Raw genomic sequence first — 20,060 nt, forward strand, 5'->3', positions numbered from 1 at the left:
TCGCGGAGGTCTTTTCTCTAAGGTGTTCTTTTTTACAATGTCATTGTGGAGCAAGCAAGCTCCTGAGAGGGCTTAACGAATTTCTCCCCAAATGAGAGATTTCCTGAGACAAAAAAGCGGAGGAGGAAGGGTGCAATCAGTCCAGGTTTGTTCTAGACAACATCACTTCCTTCCTTACTATTAGGAAGAGTGTCAGAGCGAGACATTCAGATGTGGTTTTCACCGAGCACTTTCCCAGGACAGTAATGCAGCGCGATTCTAATGGTGTCATTCAAAGCAGCTGCCTTTCTCAGCAATATACTGAACGCCTTGCCTAAGCAATTCAAACCGCCTCCACAGATTGCAGTACAGTCAACAAAGAACTTATCATCCAAGTGAAACCATTCATCAGTGAATGTGTTTGTGTGTCAAGAAGCAGAGGGCGGTTTCAAAAGACCTGAGTTACACCTGAATGGCTACTTCTCTTCAGTGGACTATTGTCGCTGCTTCACATTTGAATTCACCTGTTTTTCTAACTGCCAAAGCCAGTTATATTCCACCTTGAAACAACAATTCGGAGTGTTGATATCCCTGGGCGTTGCGGATTAGCAAAATTGTAAATATCTGCACTTGGAATGGACAGTTTTGAGGCTTTTGAACAAAGATGAAAATGTTCAAACTGACAGCTTCTTCTTACAACTTTGCTCTGTGTGGGTCAGTAGCCCAGCAACAGAAAAAACCAAACCAGCACCCAGCCCTGCTCATTTCCCTCGCAGAGAATGGGGTCATTAGTCCATGGCAGGTGTCAAAGAAACAAAAACGAAATATGTTGCTTTTTTGCTTATCTTCAAAGGCACACTCACTATATAACTGCAGCACAAAGGGCCTTAAAAGTCTGTTTATATAGCCGTTCCTGGCTACTCCTGCTGATAGAAATACTCTTTTTTTTTTTTTTTTTTTTTTTTTTTTTTACAGCAGCGTGAATAGACATGTTAGACAATGCTGCATGGTATTTCAACAACTTTAAAAATGGCACACTGTATCTTTAACAGTTCACTGGTTAAAAGGAAGCATGTGTACAAACAGACAATTCTAAAAAAAATCAGAACTAAAAGCTGGCCATTTTGAAGGCTTTCGTTTGGCATCTATGAAATATTTCTGTTCGCTTTCTTTTTCTTTTCAACAAAACAATGACTCACAGCCACTGTTTATGACCCAATAATGCATTAATTAATTTGTTCTTATTAAGAATTTGGTTGTTATAATTAGAAATTGCTTCACGTAAACCTAGATCAATCAAACAAACTAAAGTTTCTGCTATCTTTAGTCTATAAACTGGAATTCAAAGGCTTGAATCATGGATGAATTACGGGTATTTAGACCTGTTTGTCTGACGAACACAGAGATGGCCGCTGAGAGACACACAGTGCTGGAATGTGTGCGTGGATTTTGTGTACAGTCGTTTGCGGAAGGGTGGGGGTCGTCCTTCCGTGAGGTTGGTCGGCGTTGTTTTGGCCTGTGTTTACATAGGCCCGACTCTATGTGTTCGAGGGAGAACAATGGCGCGAGGCTAGCAAAATGATGACATTAATCACAGTGTCAACACAGAAACAGAAAAATTGGTGAATTCTGTTAAAAAACATCCATGGTATTAGATCTGCAGTGGAACTTAATAAGAAAGAGTCTTGTGGGTGCTTTGTGTTGGAGTGGTTGCTGGAGGGAGGGTGAAGGCTGCGTGTTTTTGAAAGCAGATTAAAGATCAGGACAGGAAGGGCCAGGTTTAGGGAAACAGGAAAACTGATGCAAGGAAATGGACGACGTCACCAGCCAGCCCACCACAGCCTGTGGTAAAAGTAAAATCCAGACCAGGCGCAAGTATGGAGTCTTTGCTCAAGTCGCCAATGAAACTTGTACTTTTGACAGGTACGTGAGCTTATCTTTGCTCTAGCACATCAGCAGGTGTCTTACAGGGAGACAGTAATAGAAGTACATGTATCGATGGGGTCTCCATGTTAACCTTGATGGGTTTTGGGCTGTGAGATGGGGCCGGACTTGAGACGGATATAAGATTTGTAAATAATTTTAGAATCATATGGATTTTTTTTTAGATTTACATCTGCTTTTTTGTGTTGCTACATGAGTGTTTTAAACTTGAATAATCTGTGGTTCAGTGATGAGGTCACAGGACCCTGTCACTAAATGAGATTAAAATACAATTTTGACTGGAACTAAACTTACTAAAATGATAAATTAAAAAAAACAGTCACAATATGTTTTGGATAATCACAAATTAAAGTATTTCAACATGTTTGCTTTTGCTGCTTTTTATATCATATCTTAACACTGGTGTTGTTGTGTTTGCAGCATGGCTCTCCAGTGTGATGAATCCATGCAGCCTCTCTGACATTTGCGATTCTTGTCACCAACTTGCAACATGCAAGGCCCTGAATGGATCAAACAATGCCTGCTTCTGCAAACGCGGATATACTGGAGATGGGACAACGTTTTGCAAAGGTGAATATAAAAAAATACAGGCCACCTATACGTTCCCGAGTATATAGAATGAAGCAAGACAGCTTGGTTGTGTGTGCAGCTGTCATGGAAGCCTTGAGTGTTTGCTGTTTGTGACTGCTCATCGTAAGCAGACAGAAGCAGTGGGCCAACATTGGTGCACAAACACGTGGGTTAATTTTACCATTTTTAGAGTGTGTGGGTTGACTGTGCAGTAGAAAATAACCTGAATGTAAACAGCAAAAATTTCTCGGGCATTCACATGTTAAATTTTTACCCAATATCTAGTTATAGTATATACCCTTCAGTTTTTATTAATGTTAGAAGGGATACATGTGAACCCAATAGAAATGATATCTGCCAGGATCGGTTGACATGTTTACTATAGAACATGCTGACTTGTGTTAATGCTCAGTGTTACAGGCAGCACACTGCATTTCCACAGACCTAGAAGGGAATCACCTTCCTAAGTGATCCATCATAATATTTACCGTCTAATTTTGCTTTTACGTCTTTTGATTAATAATGATTTTGGCTATTTCAAAACATGAAGGCACCATGAGCTAAAGTTAGATTTGTTTGTTCTTACCCTCTTGTAAGAGGCTGTATTTGGACCAGTGACTTTGGAAGTTTGGAACTCGCATTTCTTCTTCCAATTATTTGGCAGCTCACCTTACTGAGAGCTAATTACAGAGAAAACACTGCAATCTGAAAGAGATACCTCCACCGTACAGCTTTATTAGTAACACTTCTAATAGCCAGCGTTGCCTCTCAGTCAGCCGTGTTCCTCCTGTTATGTTTCTGGGTTGTTTGGAATTCCTGGAACCGTTTTTTGTTTCCTGATCACAATCACAACAACAGCCTGCATGTTTCAAGGGGCCAGAAGTTAATCAAAATATGAGAAGTACGAACTCTGCAGCGGTACTATAAAGTATTGTGTTAGCAGAGTTCTTAAGTACGAGTAGATTTACTAAATAATTGGTTCATCTGGTGTTTATATTAAGTTAATTTAATGCCAAAAAATCATGAAACAAGACGCCATGAATTAGGTCCTGATGTACTGTCCTTTTACTTCTTTAAAGAATTACTTAATGAAAAAATGTATAAAAAGGTGTATTTATTTCATAGAACTGATGGGCTGAGCCATTCTTTTTTTTTTACTATTTTCTTAAAAAAGATAAACTAGAACCAGTAGAGCGCATACCTCAGCCAAGGCCCAACAGTCCACCTCAGTCAAATCAAGCCTAATTCGATATTAAATCAAACCTATTCGAAACCACTAGATCTAAATTTTTATTAGGATCTGCCTCAAATTTAATCGCTTATAGAAACCAGCCACCTACTGTAAGTATGTCTGATTTTTTTTTCTTCCCAGAGACATTAATGAAAATTAAAAAAATAAATACAAAAATAAAAAATGCCCTATCCTGCCTTTATCTAGATCTGCACCAAAGGTTTATGGTGTCTACTCTGGGCCGAGTCCCATCCTCCATCCAAGTTTTTTGGACACATGTTTAATAGTTTTCTTGTAATCCTGCTGACAAACCAACCAACGGAACCAATCAACAAACAGACACCTCCTGGGCAGAGGTAGAAAAAAGTTCAGGATCTACTGAATACTTGAAGATAAAACCAAATCATCAGACTGACTCATAAAATCTGTGGGTGCAATGTTGTGTGCAGCCATGGCGGTTCAAGGGTCCTGTGTGTCATGGAGGTATTTCCCTTTGGATACAGTCACCTCCCTCATCAGAGCAGAGGATTTCCCTTCCCGGACAGCTTTTGTGCAAAAGGTACACAGGGGAGGAAGAGCACAGTGTCCATCATACCTCGACAAGGGAAAACAACAGTGGAAATTCTTACCGGGTCATTTCCAAAAAAAAAGAAACTGGCAGACGAGAGACGTGCAAAGCTGGAACAGCACTTTTCTACAATGTATGGGCCGCAGCCACATCCTCAACTCCCCAGCTGCTCTATGTCTAGTGCCTTTTAAAAACTGGGTGACAGGGTGAAGAATATTCTCAAAATCAAACACAACAAAAAAACAACTGCTCATCAATCACAAACGTGAACAATCGAAATTGGATTAGAAGTCAGAGGCTTTACTCAGGACTGAACTTTTTGAAGCATGAGACACACAACACAACTGAGCTCAAGCGAGGGTCGGGATCAGACTTAGGCATTCTTAAATAACAATCTAATTTTGGAGGACAATTTGACTGAATCTGGAAATATACTAGAGTCGGGATCGTACAGGGTTAGTTTTGACACGTGGATTGAAATATGAAAAAGTAATAATCCTACCATATCATCACTGGTGAATTTATGACCAAATACCAGCTCTGGCATCTGAATTTGGAAAACAGATGTTCATGTTCTGCTGCCACCATGTCCCACGAATGTTATGGCAATTTCTGTGATTTAGACTGTAAGTAAGAGACAACGTACCACCCTATTTTAAATTAAAGGCTTAACATCAGTTAAAAGGGGCAAAATAAGAGTTTCCTCATAGTCCGGCCATTTTGCATAATGCTCAGGAATCAAAGAAGACGATTTCAGTTTCTTTACCAGCGGCAGATGAAAATTGCAAATCCGACATGAGACATGCAGTTTTTCGACTACAGCTGTGATTATCTCCAAATATCTCCAACAGAAAACGTGCTACATGCTCAGGGCGCAAGTATATTGAAAGGCTTTATGGGAAATGTTGGAAATTAAGTAGAGGGGTGCATGGTAGACTGAACCAAAATGAATTTGACATTTTTCAGTGGTGCTGTTAATCGAAGAACATATTGTTAATAGTGCAGTGAACATCAAAAATTAATTTATATCCGTTTAAAGTAAAAAAAAAAAAGAAAGAAGAAAAAACATTTGCTCAGAAAAGGGGATGAGATATAGAACTTTTTTTTTTAACTTAAAGGTGCCATATGGAGTTTTTGGACAGACATTTTAAGATAAGAGGTGAAAAAAAAATATCAAGACGGAAAACCATTTTTATACTGTTTTACTTTAATATTTGCAGGACCAATACCAAAATTGTGTAAATTGTAAATGTATCAAATAAATATTTCTAAGATTGTATTTATTATCAAATTTCTATTTCAAAAACCCCACGTTAAATCACATTGCAAATATGTTTCATGTCCTTTACTCATACAATTTCCTTTTTTATTTTTTACAATCAGCCAGTTCTCTTTCCCTCGTCTTTTCACCACAGATGACAACGAGTGCCAGAACGTCACCAATATCTGTGGAGTCCGGGGGATCTGCACCAACACAGAGGGCAGCTACTACTGCACATGCGTCTCCGGATACAATTCGACAGGACCGAACCAGTTCCAACCCAACGACGGCACCGAATGCATCGGTACTGTTTGATTCACTCACTCAGAAAATGTTCAAAAGAATTAGTTTGGGTCACACGCCGTAATGATCAGTGATTTATTATAAGCTATACTGGTGGAGGGCCTCGCTTGCAGCTTAGCAAGCTATGATTTACATGAGTGAGTGTGAATAGAGTTCACACACAGCTGGGAGGGTGTCAGGACTGTACGTGTGCCTGTGTCAGTGTCTGTGAACTGTTTTCTCTTTCACTGTATTGCTGAGGATAAACATGTTTGAGGTGATCGCCCCCCCTTCGGCCTTTCACTTCCTTCCCATCTGCTATTCTGAGTAAACCACCTGAGATCTTTTGCTCCATTTGTGATTGGGAGAGCAGCACCTCTAACCCACACTGCTGCATAAAGTATTCCTGCAGATTTCCAACTGGGTGGCAAGCGCCGTTTTAATTCGGTGCAGGAGCATGTAGCTGATTCAAGGGGGCTGATTTATGAATATTCAAATGTGTAATATGCATGCAGGAAGTGCAGTTTCTCTCCCCAAATCAATTATACAGGGTATTAAATGTAATGAGCGGGGCTCCTGAGCCCACATTCTTTATTTGTGGGATCTTCGTTTCACTTCCTGTCTCGTTTTCACTCATTTTGAGGTAGACATACTTCGCTGACAGGCTCGTTAGTGTCTGTATTTATTTTCTCTCAGTTGTGTTGAGAGTGACACTTTAATCATATTGTGTTTATCTTTTAATCACGGCCGAACTCTTCATTTGCATCTTTCAGATATTGATGAATGCAAGTCAGGACAGCTCTGCGGACCCAACTCGCACTGCCATAATACGAATGGATCTTTCTATTGCACCTGTCAGCGTGATTACGTCCCTACTTCAGGCACTAAGCACTTTCATCCAGAGGGAGGTGTAAGATGTAAAGGTCGGTATGAGGATGGAACGCCTCACACACACACACACACACACACACGGATGACACGCACTGGTTCTTACATCCAAGGACGTGCATTTCTCTTCGTCTCTCTACGAGAACAAGATCGTTTCAAACATCTTTCCAGGGGAGAATCTACCATGCAACACATAAAGTGAAAGTTGCAATCTTGAATTTCCTGATGTTTTAAGCGATGTTGATCACAAAGCGAGCCATGTGATGTTATGCCAGCGCAAGTTTTTAATGCCATTCAGACTTTAATGTTACAGCTTTTACCCTGGTGGAAATTATGGAAATGAATTAAGCAATCAAAGAGATTCTTTTGGTAATTGTTGTTTTCCAGAGCACCCCCAAAAATACTGCCATGACAACATCGGCTGCATCACACAGACTGTCAACAAAACACTTGAATATGTAAGTACCCCTCCCCGGTAGCCCAGCCAACTACAGTATGAATAGATGTGATGACACTGCCCTCTGTTGGCGAGAAATGAGTCGAACATGATATGACACTGAACTAAAACACCAGCCACTATCATACAACTGCCACCTGCAGTGGCAGCAGTTTCAGACCTGCACCTACATCATGCCACCTACAGGCACAAAAAGCAACAGCTAGCAATAGCAAATTTGGCTTATAAGAGACCTGCACGCAATGGGTGTTAAAGTATTTTCTTTTTTATATATATATATAAATATGGCTTTTTTTTAACTAGAGCATGTGATATTTTATGCAAAATATTATTATCATTGTGTCCTGTGTCATCATGCGTACCATGGTGACCATTTATCAGTAGTACCCAAATGTTATACTTGAGAAAAGTACAGACATTGTGTTTAAATATTACTTTGGTAAAACTGAAAGTCACCCTATAGAAAAAGTACTTGAGCAAACTAATGATTAAATGAATGATGATGACCTTTATTTATATAGCAATTTTTCAAAAACAAGTGTACAGTGCTCTTAACTAACATAAAAACAAAAAATACACAGTCAATATGATATGCAGGGGGGAATTTAAACAAAATAAGAACATCCTCAGAATATTCGCATAAACAAGAAAAATACACTAATGCGCATAAAATACACTAATACACCATGTTTAAAAATGTGTTTATAAAAGAATTTTAAAGGGATACTTAGGTAGCTTTCCTGATTCTCTTAGGAAGATTTTTTCACAGTTGTGGAAACCCTTAGAGCAAATTCCCTGCACCACCCTCCGTCTGAAGGCTTGGCCTGTGTACAGACAGCAGCAGCTGATCTGTATACAATACTAAATGTACTCAATGTTGAAATATCTATGTCATTTTCTGTCAATAAATGTACCCAAATATCAAAAGTACAAGTCAAAGTAAATATTTCTTATAGTATTACATGTATATGTACTGTATAGTGATTAGCACCATTTTAGATTCAACATTCAGTATTTTTCTGATCATTAGATTAGATTATTATTTTTTTGTTGTTGTTGTTTAAGAATCCAAGTAAGGTACAAGAACTACAAAATTGTACGTAAGTATAGTACTTTTTACGTACCTTTATTTTACCAGAAATGTATCCATGGAGATGAAGATTGTATCCATCATTAGCCTTATACTGAAGGTTATGCTTAGTTAGTAGATGTTTAGAAAGGGAAAAAATGAAATTGTTTAACAAAAAAAACATTTGCTGCTTTACATTTGCAGATTTCTTGTCCAGATTAGCATTTTACAGTGTGATTCCAAAATACACACTCCAACAAAACAGTAGCTGTAAAAAAAAAAAAAGAAAAAAAAAAAAAAAAAAGAAACAGGAAAAAAAAAACTCCAACACTCATTGCCTGCAGGCAGCACAAGTGTTAAAATTCCATTAGCGACTACTTTCATTATTTGGAGGAGGTGATATTAACATGTTAAACTGCTCCTGTACCTCTAATGTCCTTTAGTTTGAGGTCTGGTCGAAGAATGACCAAACAGCTCCTCCTGGTGGAACCCTACAGCTTGCTAAAATCTGTGTGTGCACATTATTAAGATTGTGAGTGAGCTGCTTACCAACCAGCTCCATCCAAATAGTAAAAAAAAAAAATTCAGTATATTAATTTTTTTTTTTCTCTGGCTTTGATGTAATGTGAGAGCTTTACAGGATATCATTCAATACTCTTTGTGCTCCTTGTAAACATCCTAGATGAACAACCTGACCGAGCCACAGAGTCTGCTGAGGGAAATTGCTAAGCAGACGTCTGGCGAGCTGACCTCAGTGGAAGTGATTGCATATGTCGAGGCCTTGTCTCAATCCGCGTCAACACTGGCTGCAGGAGAAAAGGATTACACTGTCAAACCATCCTTCATCAACTCGACTCTTACAGTAATCTTTGTTTACCTCATTCAGCATTTGGACCTCTGCTTGAACTGCAGTTATGCTTTGAACTGGTTTTGGGGGGGGGGGGGGGGGGGGGGGGGGGGAATAGCACTGCATACAATCTAGATCCTTTCTGTCATGAACTTCGAGAGACATTTGTACTGAGGCTGCAATCATATAAGAGAGGAGAGAAATATTTGTTACTGTGTGTTCACAAATTGCAAAAGAATTCACTTCATATCTTGTGATTAATGAAACATCAAAAGAGACAAACATATATCAATGTAATGTTCTAATCATACCTAATTAAAAACAAATGCAGCACGGACATGTGTGACATGTACTGTCAAATATTCCTTGCAACAGAAATTAGTGAAAGTGGTAAACAACTTGGTGGAGAAGGATGAGCTGGTTTCTTGGAGCAGAATGAAAGAAGAGCGCCGGGAACATACCATCACCAAGCTGCTGCACACCGTCGAGGAAAGTGCTCTGACACTGGCCAACAACTACAAAACTCCAACTGAGCTCAAAATCAAAGCCACTGAGATGGGTGAGAGAATAATCAACAAGGAGAGCTCTTACAAATTCAGAAATATACACTAAATTGTCCTGCTGTTTATTCCCACCTGTGTGCAGGAAAAGTCAGAATAAATTGTCAGTTTTCAAACTTGATAATTCCTTCATATCGCTGACAACTTTGTTTCTCCCCCTACCATAGAATTGAAACTCGTCACTTTCGATGCTCGTCACACCAAAGCGTCTGTGTCTGCTTCGATGGCAGGAGATCATATCAGTCTGACTCCAAAACTGAGACCAGAGGAGGACAGAAATGGTAAAAGAAGTGTCCTTCTTAATAATTAAAGGGTGGTCCAATAGGAATACCTGCATGCTCGAGTGAACAGCCAGACTGTTTTTTCCGTATGTTGCCTAATGCCAAAGAGATTTTGAGCTAAATTTGTTGTAAAAGTGGGTATTCTGATTTCTCTTTCTTAAAGGTGCAGTATGTAAAAATGTGCATTTGAATCATTCTAAAATTATTAAAAATGATTGACCGAATGCAAAGTTACAGTTTTGATGTCATGTCGTAACTCAAGTGATGATTGTCGGATAATAAACAACACTGACAGTCCCCCGGTGCTCCCTGTCCAAGTAAAGTCAGCTAAAAGTTTAACTAAGCTAACACGCTTACAGCAGCTACAGTTCGCAGCTATGATTGGAGTTATTTGGAAAAGGGTGACTAATTCATACATTTACTGTAGCACCTTTAATACTATTTAAAACGTGTATTTTTTGCAAATGTCTTTGAGGGCATAGCTTAAAATTTGCTCTAGTAGAATCACATTTCGGAAAGAGTCATCCTTTTCCAAAATGTGCAAGCCTATCTTATACACAAGCAGCACCATCTTGACTGGAAATGATCGGGGTGTCAGCATGCGAAAAAAAAATCTTTATAAACTTCCATTTATATTACGAGATTTAATTCTGATTTAACTCCCTGTTACATGCAGAATCAGATCAAAATTGTAAAAGATAATGTACAATGTTAAATGATTTTTATCTGCCGACTAAGTTGCTGTCAGTGTAGCACACTCTTAAATACACACATTTAACTCCACACAGTTCAGAACTTCACACAGCCCGTAAATGTAAACCTATCATCTCAGTATAGTCTTTGTAAAGACTTTTTTTTTTTTTTCTGTCCATCAGGAAGTGTGTCAGTGGTGTTTGTGCGGTATGACAGCATCGGTGACATCCTGAAGCCGAGCAGCGACCCGGGTGTCACCGACTACTCGCGGTATGCAGGAACTGGGGAAATCACTGTCAACTCCCAAGTCATCGCAGCAGCCGTCAAACCTGCTGACGTTTACCAACTTGACCATGTCACCTTCACTCTGCGACACAACGAGGTAAAGGCTGCACAGAGTGCTGAGGCTGGCTGCATTGTTTTTCCACTTATGCACTAATGTTGTATACCTCCAGTGGCGATGTGGCAGTGGTAGTTCTGTGAGATTTTATTGATTATAGTGGCTATTTATCCTCAGTAACTTCATTTAGTTGAGCAGTATTGAAGTAACTCATGTACAATCTGTCTTTTTTGACAAATCTAAATCTAGATGAAGATGTCTTGCTACCTTAAACCCATACCCCCTTTATTCTGTCATATATGAGTAATTTGGCAACATTAACTTCCGGTAGGCATTTTGAAACATCAGTACCCCATCATATGAATCTCTGTCAGAGCTACCATTGTTTTGGAATAGCTTCCTTATTTCCAGACTTGGAACTTGAAACTTGATAACAGCCAGACTTTTTGTTCGAGTCAGATTTAAACAAACTCACATGGGACGAGCAGTCGTGTGATGTTTTATGATATTTTAACGTTCGGCACTTTGTTTGTCTGCAGTGACCTCTCAGTTAAGGGAAGAGGGAAAAGGGGGATAGATGATCGGGGAAAGCGAGTAATGAGGGAAATAACCCTAAAAGTTAATGTACTGGTATTTTCTTTTAAGATAATTAAAATGTATGAGAAAGTAAAATCATTATTTTTGTTGGACCCTTGAGGCCTGAGCCTAACAAAGGAGGTGTTGATTTATGTTGGGCAGTGAGAAGTCCTGCGTAAATTGCCTTTAAAGAGCAACAATCAATAATTTGGGCTCCATTTTCGGGGCAGATACTTTCTGCTTGGCAATGTGGTATTTTCCCATGATGCACCAGAGTTTTTTGTTTTTTTTCTTGCACCTGTTCATCATTTTTTGACACACTCATTTAACTGAAGATTCTGTGAGTACAAATTACTATTTTGCTATGATAAAAATCCTAAACCAACTTGGAATCATGTAAATCAAATTGAATGCAAACATAATAAATATTTACAGAATAATAGTAAAGACAACCTAATTAAATCTAATTGACAACCACATGTTTTTAAACAATTTTAACAAAATAATGTAAATTTTTATTGCAATTGCGGTGGTTGTTTGGATCGTTGTAATTCAAGTAAAACTGCACATAATAATTTCTTATTATGATATAATAAAATATTTCGCCTCTAATGATCAAAATCTGCTCTTTTTCATTTCGTTTGGCTGCTGAACATTTGTACATCCCACTGAGATTCCTTTTCTACAAAAAGTGACCCGCCTCTCCCTTGGGGCATTGTGTGCTGCACACATGGCTGCACTTTATGCCCTGTGCTATTCAGATTGACCCAAATTATCATGCGTGATAATTATTCTGAATTTTATTTTTAGTAAGTCATGAGAATAATAAGAATGCAAATCACAGCAATACTCGGAAACTGTATGAAAATGACACTAAAGTAACAACAACATTTTGATCAAAAGATTCCAAATTTTTGGATATATATTTCATTCTAAGTCTGATTTTGACCTGCACAATCTTTTTTTTAACCCCCGGTGGTGCAGGACAAAAACTAATAAAAAAAAAAAACAGCACCATCCACATTTAACAGCGTCTTCATACCCTCTCTGTCCCCTGAAGCCCATCGACACGAAAGCTGATGTGACCAAGTGCGCCTTCTGGGAGTACGAGGCGGACAGCCTGCAGGGCCGCTGGGCCACCCACGGCTGCAATACAGTCCACGTCAACAGCAATGCAACCACCTGCTCCTGCACTCACCTCACACACTTTGCCATCCTCATGTCCTCCGGACGGGCCAACGTGAGTGATCTTACACCATAAATAAAACTGTAATAGTGCAAAAAAGGTATTTCCTTCTTTCTTTATTGTGCATTTATTTATTTACTTTTCTGCTATTATTTGTGCTTTTCTCCAACAAGGCTTATGATTATTCATTAAAATGATTTTGAGGAAAATTGTTGGTCATGGTGAACACATTTGGGGCAAGAACTGAACCTCATATTTAAGTTCTGCCAATAGTATTTTATCTAAGGTTGTTTTATTTTCATCTTAAGAAAAATATTCTATACATAGCCTACAAAATATATGGAATATTAAGCCTCAGATCTAAAAGTAATTATAATATATTGATTTTTTTAATAAATGCAGCCTTGTGTCTCTAAGAGATTTCCACCCACCACTTACAGTCAAGAGACACACAACACAAATCTTCAAATAAACCTTTAATAGAAGGGAAAAGTCAAAATAATAAATAATAACCATTTGTCCACCCTTTTATTTCTAACAGCAATTGGCTTATATGCGATACAGCAGCAGAAGAACTGACCCTGCATGTCTGCAACCCAACATACCGCTGTAACACCAGTGTATTCCCAATGCTACATCAAGTGATCCCAAGCAGAAAATACAACAAATTACGACTTCAGCATACCATGAAACCGTGAATGAAACACTTTCCCTTTCCATTTGCTTCTCAGCTGGTGGCCCACTATACCATCCTGGCCCGGATCACCCAGCTGGGGATGATCATCTCCCTCATCTGTCTGTCCATGTGCATCTTCACCTTCTGGTTCTTCAGTGAGATCCAGAGCACCAGAACCACCATCCACAAGAACCTGTGCTGCAGCCTCTTCATGGCCGAGTTCATCTTCCTGGTGGGGATCAACATGAACACACATAAGGTGAGCTCACGTTATTATTTATGTTGATTTAAAGGAGCCTTTGACATGAAAATGCTAAAAGATTAGTGATGTATCTCCTCAGAGATAATGTTAGTCACACAAACACAAGTACTCAGATCATTTACTCAAGTAAAATACAACAGTGTAGAAATACTCTGTTACAAGCAGGTTAAAGTTGACATCAAAATATACTTACCGTGCCAGAATGCTCAAAGCACTTCATAAGTGTTAGAGCTGGGTGACAGAATATAAAATCACAATGTTTTTGACCAAACGCCTCCATAAGAATTTTGCGACAGTACTGTGGTGATGAATATCAGTACCTTGACAAAACACTACAGATAAAACTTTAACACTATGAAATTTATGATCAATAATCCTCAGTAGTGTGGAAATAATGACTAAGTGGGGAAAGGCAGAATAGTCTGGTAAATTCAGAAAATTGCTTCACTTCACTGTAATGCAGCCTGTAACTCCAGGAAAAGACAAAACTTGTATGACTTATCACGCTATAATGAGACACACGATCTAAGACAATATACAGTCTTGTATCATAATAATGATAGATTATGAATTAACTTCCCCAGCCCAAATGTAATTGATGGAGCCGGTAAAGGTGTTGTTAATTTTGATTGCCTTATATACTGCTGTGTAGATAATGAGATGGCTTTTTTGTCGATACAATTTTGCATGTATGATTTCAAGTATTTTGGGAACAACTAACTTAATTCATCAATAATAAATATAGTGAAGTAAAAATATAAGATTACATATATGGAACTAATCAAGTACAAATACCTCAGAATTGGGTAAAACTTTACACTTCAAATGGTAAATGTAAAGTTAATTAAACTATATTTTAAAGTTATTTCACAGTTTCACCCATTAATCAATTGTAAAGGTTTATAAAAGGTTAACAACTTCAAAATGGCCATCCAAATAACGTAGGGCTACAGTATTTATTAACCTTACACAAAGTACTATAAACATCACAATAAAGAAATGTTTTACGTTGTTTGTTAACAGTGAAATAACTGTTGGCTAATCCTTAATTGATATATACATTTAACCTTTATTATTGATGGTCATTGCATTATGTCCTATAATATATGTATGTGTGAGTGTTTTATTAAACAACACTTTAGTACAGTACTCTAGTAAATGTACTCTCTACACCACTGCAAACACATATCCACAAAGAGTGCAACAGTAGCAAAAATAACAGGATTTCTACACATAGTAGACTTAAAATCTCTGCTTTTGTTTTCTCATAGCTGTTTTGCTCTGTAATCGCCGGGCTGCTGCACTATTTCTTCCTCGCGGCCTTTGCCTGGATGTGCATCGAGGGCATCCATCTATACTTAATAGTCGTTGGCGTCATCTACAACAAAGGCTTCCTGCATCGTAATTTTTACATCTTCGGCTACGGAAGCCCGGCGGTGGTGGTGACCATCTCAGCAACACTGGGCTCCAAGTACTATGGCACTGATAAAGTGTAAGACGAATACACTGAGCTTTTTTTGTACTGACAAAGGCTTTTTACAAAGACTTCTCTTTCCAACTCATTCAGCATTTTTCCAGGGAACAAAGATAAACAAATTACGTTAATTATAAATAAAAGGGGACAGAGATTAAATTTGGCCTGCAGGGACAGAAGGGGAAGTTGAAGATGCTTGTTAAGAGGAAGGTAACTACTGAATTAGTGTAAAACAAATTCTGAACGTTTTGGTTCGACAGAGGGTTTAAATCGAGATCTACAAATAAAGGCCTTTTGTTTATGAGTGCAAAATATAATTAAAACATTGAGGTTTTGTAAAAATGAATTGTTCATTACTCTAAGCAGAGGTGGCTCTCCTAATCAATTGTTGTGTATGTCTATGATAAGAAGGGTATGTGTGCCCATGCAATATAGTCATAATTAAGATAAAACCAGATTAGACTAATGTAAAATGATAGAATATTGTGTCCACATAATGAGGTACTGTTGCAGCAAAGAGATCTTAACATGCAAATTGAGTCAATAAAAGTGTGTGTTCTATTTTTGTGTTGTAGCTGCTGGCTGAGCACAGAAAACCACTTCATATGGAGTTTCATCGGACCTGCGTGTTTGATCATTCTGGTAAGACCAGAGTTCTTTGTAACATCCTAAAAAGTATTAACTGAAATCATCAAACAGGGATTGTTTTGAGGATAAATATTCATGTGATTGTGTTTATTTGTCGTGTTTGTTTGCTCGGCCTCCACTAAAGGTTAATCTCTTGGCTTTTGGCGTGATCATCTACAAAGTGTATCGGCATACTGCTGTGAAAAAGCCTGAAATCAGCCACTATGAAAACATCAGGTAGGATTATATGTACTTCTGATGAGAAGGTCAAAGGATACAGAAAATCAAGCTGTTAGGTTTCTTATCTGGTTTATTATTTTGGTATCATGTGGTGTCCTTGCAGTATCAAATTAAAATTAGTTCTTTGCTGTCATTTGTTGTGTTCACCCGCGTCTCTGTTAAAGTTGGTGTTGTGGCCCTCAGGTCCTGCGCCCGTGGTGCCCTGGCTCTGCTGTTCGTGCTGGGAGCCACCTGGACCTTTGGAGTGCTACACATCCTCAATGAGACCACCCTCACTGCCTATCTGTTCACCATCACCAACGCCTTCCAGGGCATGTTCATCTTCATCTTCCTCTGTGTCCTGTCCAGAAAGGTAACAGTTTGGTTAGGACTTTTTATTCATTTTATTTCATGCGTTTATTTAGTTTAACATAAATGGCTCTGACAGGATTTAAATGCTTTAATGATGAGCATCATGAAAGTATGTTGATGAATAGGAAATATATTGTCTTTATGCAATTGAGAAAATGTTGATTTTCCATAGATATTATATTATATTATATTATGATATATTATATTATATTATATTATTATAAGACACATAGCGCATAGCACATCATAATGGCAAGCATACATATAACAAATGTTGTCAAAATACAGTACCCTCTTTATTAAATCCCGTAATGTTAGAGCTAGAACTTTAAAGTTTAAACACATCCATACTATGTTTATTCTAAAGTTACAAGTAACTATATATTTAGTACAATATTACCCACTGAAATGTATTGAATTAAAAGTTCAAATTAATAAGACTGAAAGTAAAGAACCCCATAATAAGACTTGACTAAAGCATCTGAGTAAATGTTTTACATTTGACTACATCATTGATATTAACTATATTATATTATATCATATTATATTATACGTATTATCAGGTACTACAATGGAAAAAATACTCCATCAAGTCAGTTAAAGTGCAATGGTACATTAGCAATTAAGTATTAGCAAAATATACACAAATCAAAAATAATAGTATGTATTATGAAAAATGGCCCTATTCAGAGTTTGATATTTATCATATAGTATAAAAACGTTATATATAACTAAATGCTGTCAAATTACAGCCACTACCTCTATACACATCTCTATACACATCTATATAAATTTTAAAGCTTGAACTTTAAAAATGTGTTTGTTAGTTTATTCAGCTATAAACAAATATTTCATGAATAGATCATGTCAATACTTTTGATTGGAAAAGCTACAAAAAGCTATCTGTGAAGAAAATATAGTGGAGCCCAATGTTACCTACTGTAATGTTAGTATTAGCAGCAAAATGTACTTCATGTATCAAAAATAATAGCACTCACTACGCGACATGGACCCATTCAGAGTGTTCTATTAATGATATATGTTAGGATTATTCCTCGTGATTCGTTAACATGTAAACAATATTTGGTCAAAATACAGCGGCTACTGCAGCAAGTGCAATTTTAGGGCTAGACCTATTTTGTTTATTTTGTACACCAATTACACTGACATATTATATTTTAAATTATATCATATCATATTATATTATATTATATTATATTATATTATATTATATTATACTATATTATGTTATATTATAACAATTCCATCTTTTCCTTGTTGTTTCAGATTCAGGAGGAATACTACAGGCTTTTCAAAAACGTGCCATGTTGTTTTGAATGCCTGAGATGAATTGACGGGATCAGATCATCTGCACTTGTACAATAACAGTCGACACTACAGCTCTGCAGTATCCTGTGACAATGCTGTAATTTCTGAAAATGATGTTGGATGAACTGTTTTGTACAGATCTGATAATCTGAAAAAGGAAAACACTTCAACATCTTATTTCCCTTTTAAAAGACTGAAATCATTTATAAATCTTGTTTGTTTTTTGTTCAGGATCTTTCTGTATAATGCAAACATACCACTCTATCAGCATGTTCACAAAATAAATTAATACGGGAACAAAAATAATTTGGTGTATTTCCAGTTTAACTGAATGCCTTTGCAGTTTAACACTCCAAATAATCTACAAAGTCTATTTTCTTTGTTACTTCCTTGTGTTTTGAAATTGATTTGTAAATTATTAAAATTAATGTTGCAAAAACCAACACATTTCATTTATGTTTAAAATAAAAGGTCTTGTTTTGTGCATTCTTACTACATTTGTGAGCATCTCCCAACTGAGTGTGCAGTCAATTCAAGACGAATTGTTGTGAGGAACGGTTCCAATCTCTAACAATTTGGTAGACCAATGGCCCCATCTGCTGGTCACGAGGAGAAACAACCTCTCTTACTCTGAGCCTCACAAACACACACGCACACACACACACACACACACACTAACACAGTCATACTGTGCAGTCTCCCAATCAGACAAATGTTCCTCTTTGTGTATCTTATAATGTTGTCTGTAACTTGTCATTCAAAATGAGCTGTGCAGCATTTATCTGTGTGTTGCCCTTTAAGTCTTTGTGATACTGGGCTGCACATACATTCAAACCTCTATTTCCTATAAAAGTCTTCTGAAGGCCTTTTTTTACCTCAGCAGTTCTCAACAAGCAGTCTCTTCCTGTATTATAAAAAGTTTAACAAGCGCTGCCAAGAGTTGTACAATAAATCAAATGTATCAGATTACTGTCCAGTTTACAGTAAATGTGCTTGTATTGTGACTTTCAATTAACTGATCCCGAAATAATTGCACTAAAGAAAACCAAGGTATACACAAATCCGGCGAAACACGGAAGTAAAGCAGCGCCGCCATTACTGCGGTGCTTTGCTGCTAAGGAAGTAGCGTGTTGGTCCCGTAGCGGTTGTTGCAGACGTTAGCTGTAGATGCGGAAATGTTCTTCTATTTCTTTTTTTTTTTAGTACGTATGCTGTTCAATAATGCCGGGAAGAACATGTTGTGTGTTCGGCTGTTTTAACAACAGTGCGAAAATACAGGCCTGGAATAAAACTGCTTGTGAAATTCACAAACCTTTGTTGCACATTGACTGCCCATGTTTACAGCCTTATAGATTACATAGATTTCCTGGTCGAGCGGAGGACCAAGGGATGAAATACATAAACCGAGATGGCTTCGAGCCAAACAAGAATACTGTGTTAAGTTTGGCTTTGATTGTTCAGTCTGTTAATGCCACAGGTTGCATGCAGTGGGTGTAACATACAGTGTAACAGCGCTAGCTAAGTTTGCTAGCAATATCTTTAGCCACAGGCGAAAACAAAGCTGGAGCTTTCATGTCCCAAAGTGTTTTCAAGTGCAAATATGATTTCACAAGACTGAAGCTCTGACATTACTGCTTTGTATGACCTGTACTGTAGTTCCTCTCTGTGCATCAGCTTAAATGTTAGTCCTCGTTGCTTTGCTTTGGATAAAAACGTCAAACGTCGAACAACAATCATATAAACCCCCTTCAGGCATCATAAATAGGATGGTAAAGTGCAATTGTGCATGTTTGACATTAAATAAGAGAGTGCAGAGTGCTATTTAAAGTGCTGTCTTGATCACACTTATTTGAGAAGTACTTAAAACCAATGCATCGCTCATTATGTATTTATCTTCATTACCACTCTAAGGTGTGTGGAATACATTTTCCTGATGGACAACCCACAAGAGAAAACCCGTATCCTGTGTTGTTCATGGGTTATGATTGCCGTGTAAGTAGGTCTCTTGGATAGCCATATTATTGCATCGCATTTCGTTAATTTAAATACGCTTGATTGTCATTTTTAACTAATGCACAGCTCTCTTTTTTTCCCTTTAGGCAACACCAGCTAGACCTCCCCAAAAAGATGTCTTCAGCCATTACACCTGAACTCAACTACTGAACGTGAAGCTATGGAAACAGATGTGGATGTTGGGAATTTGGAGAATATGCCTCTGCAGACGCATGATGTCGGAATCCAGTAGCCAGATCACATAGATCACAACTACAGTTTCAGCTGCGGTAACAAGCCGATGAAGGACTGTGGCACTCAAACGGGTCCGACACCGTCAGTATCAGCACAAAATTTAAATAACAAAGACTTTATAT

The 20,060-nt window shown here is 37.8% G+C and overlaps 1 protein-coding gene across 1 annotated transcript; it reads left to right on the top strand.

The window, feature by feature from the left end:
- Positions 1-1,775: 1,775 nt before the first annotated feature.
- Positions 1,776-18,183, top strand: adgrl4 (adhesion G protein-coupled receptor L4). The gene is made up of 16 exons (XM_030434378.1): positions 1,776-1,902; positions 2,344-2,493; positions 5,708-5,857; positions 6,609-6,758; positions 7,111-7,181; positions 8,932-9,111; positions 9,472-9,655; positions 9,824-9,937; positions 10,813-11,012; positions 12,607-12,786; positions 13,464-13,667; positions 14,942-15,162; positions 15,720-15,786; positions 15,917-16,008; positions 16,195-16,363; positions 17,650-18,183. The coding sequence occupies exons 1-16, from the start codon at positions 1,857-1,859 to the stop codon at positions 17,710-17,712; spliced, it is 2,241 nt and encodes a 746-aa protein (XP_030290238.1). The 5' UTR covers positions 1,776-1,856; the 3' UTR covers positions 17,713-18,183.
- The last annotated feature ends 1,877 nt before the right edge of the window (positions 18,184-20,060 follow it).

Source organism: Sparus aurata, chromosome 11, assembly GCF_900880675.1.
Source record: "Sparus aurata chromosome 11, fSpaAur1.1, whole genome shotgun sequence".
Taxonomy (NCBI): Eukaryota; Metazoa; Chordata; class Actinopteri; order Spariformes; family Sparidae; genus Sparus; species Sparus aurata.

Excerpts from the sequence above, each read along its gene's own strand:
- adgrl4 (XM_030434378.1), top strand. The coding sequence starts at position 1,857 with ATGGAGTCTTTGCTCAAGTCGCCAATGAAACTTGTACTTTTGACAG. Across the intron at positions 7,182-8,931 it reads TCAACAAAACACTTGAATAT|ATGAACAACCTGACCGAGCC; the intron begins GTAAGTACCCCT and ends TAAACATCCTAG. Across the intron at positions 16,009-16,194 it reads AGCCACTATGAAAACATCAG|GTCCTGCGCCCGTGGTGCCC; the intron begins GTAGGATTATAT and ends TGTGGCCCTCAG.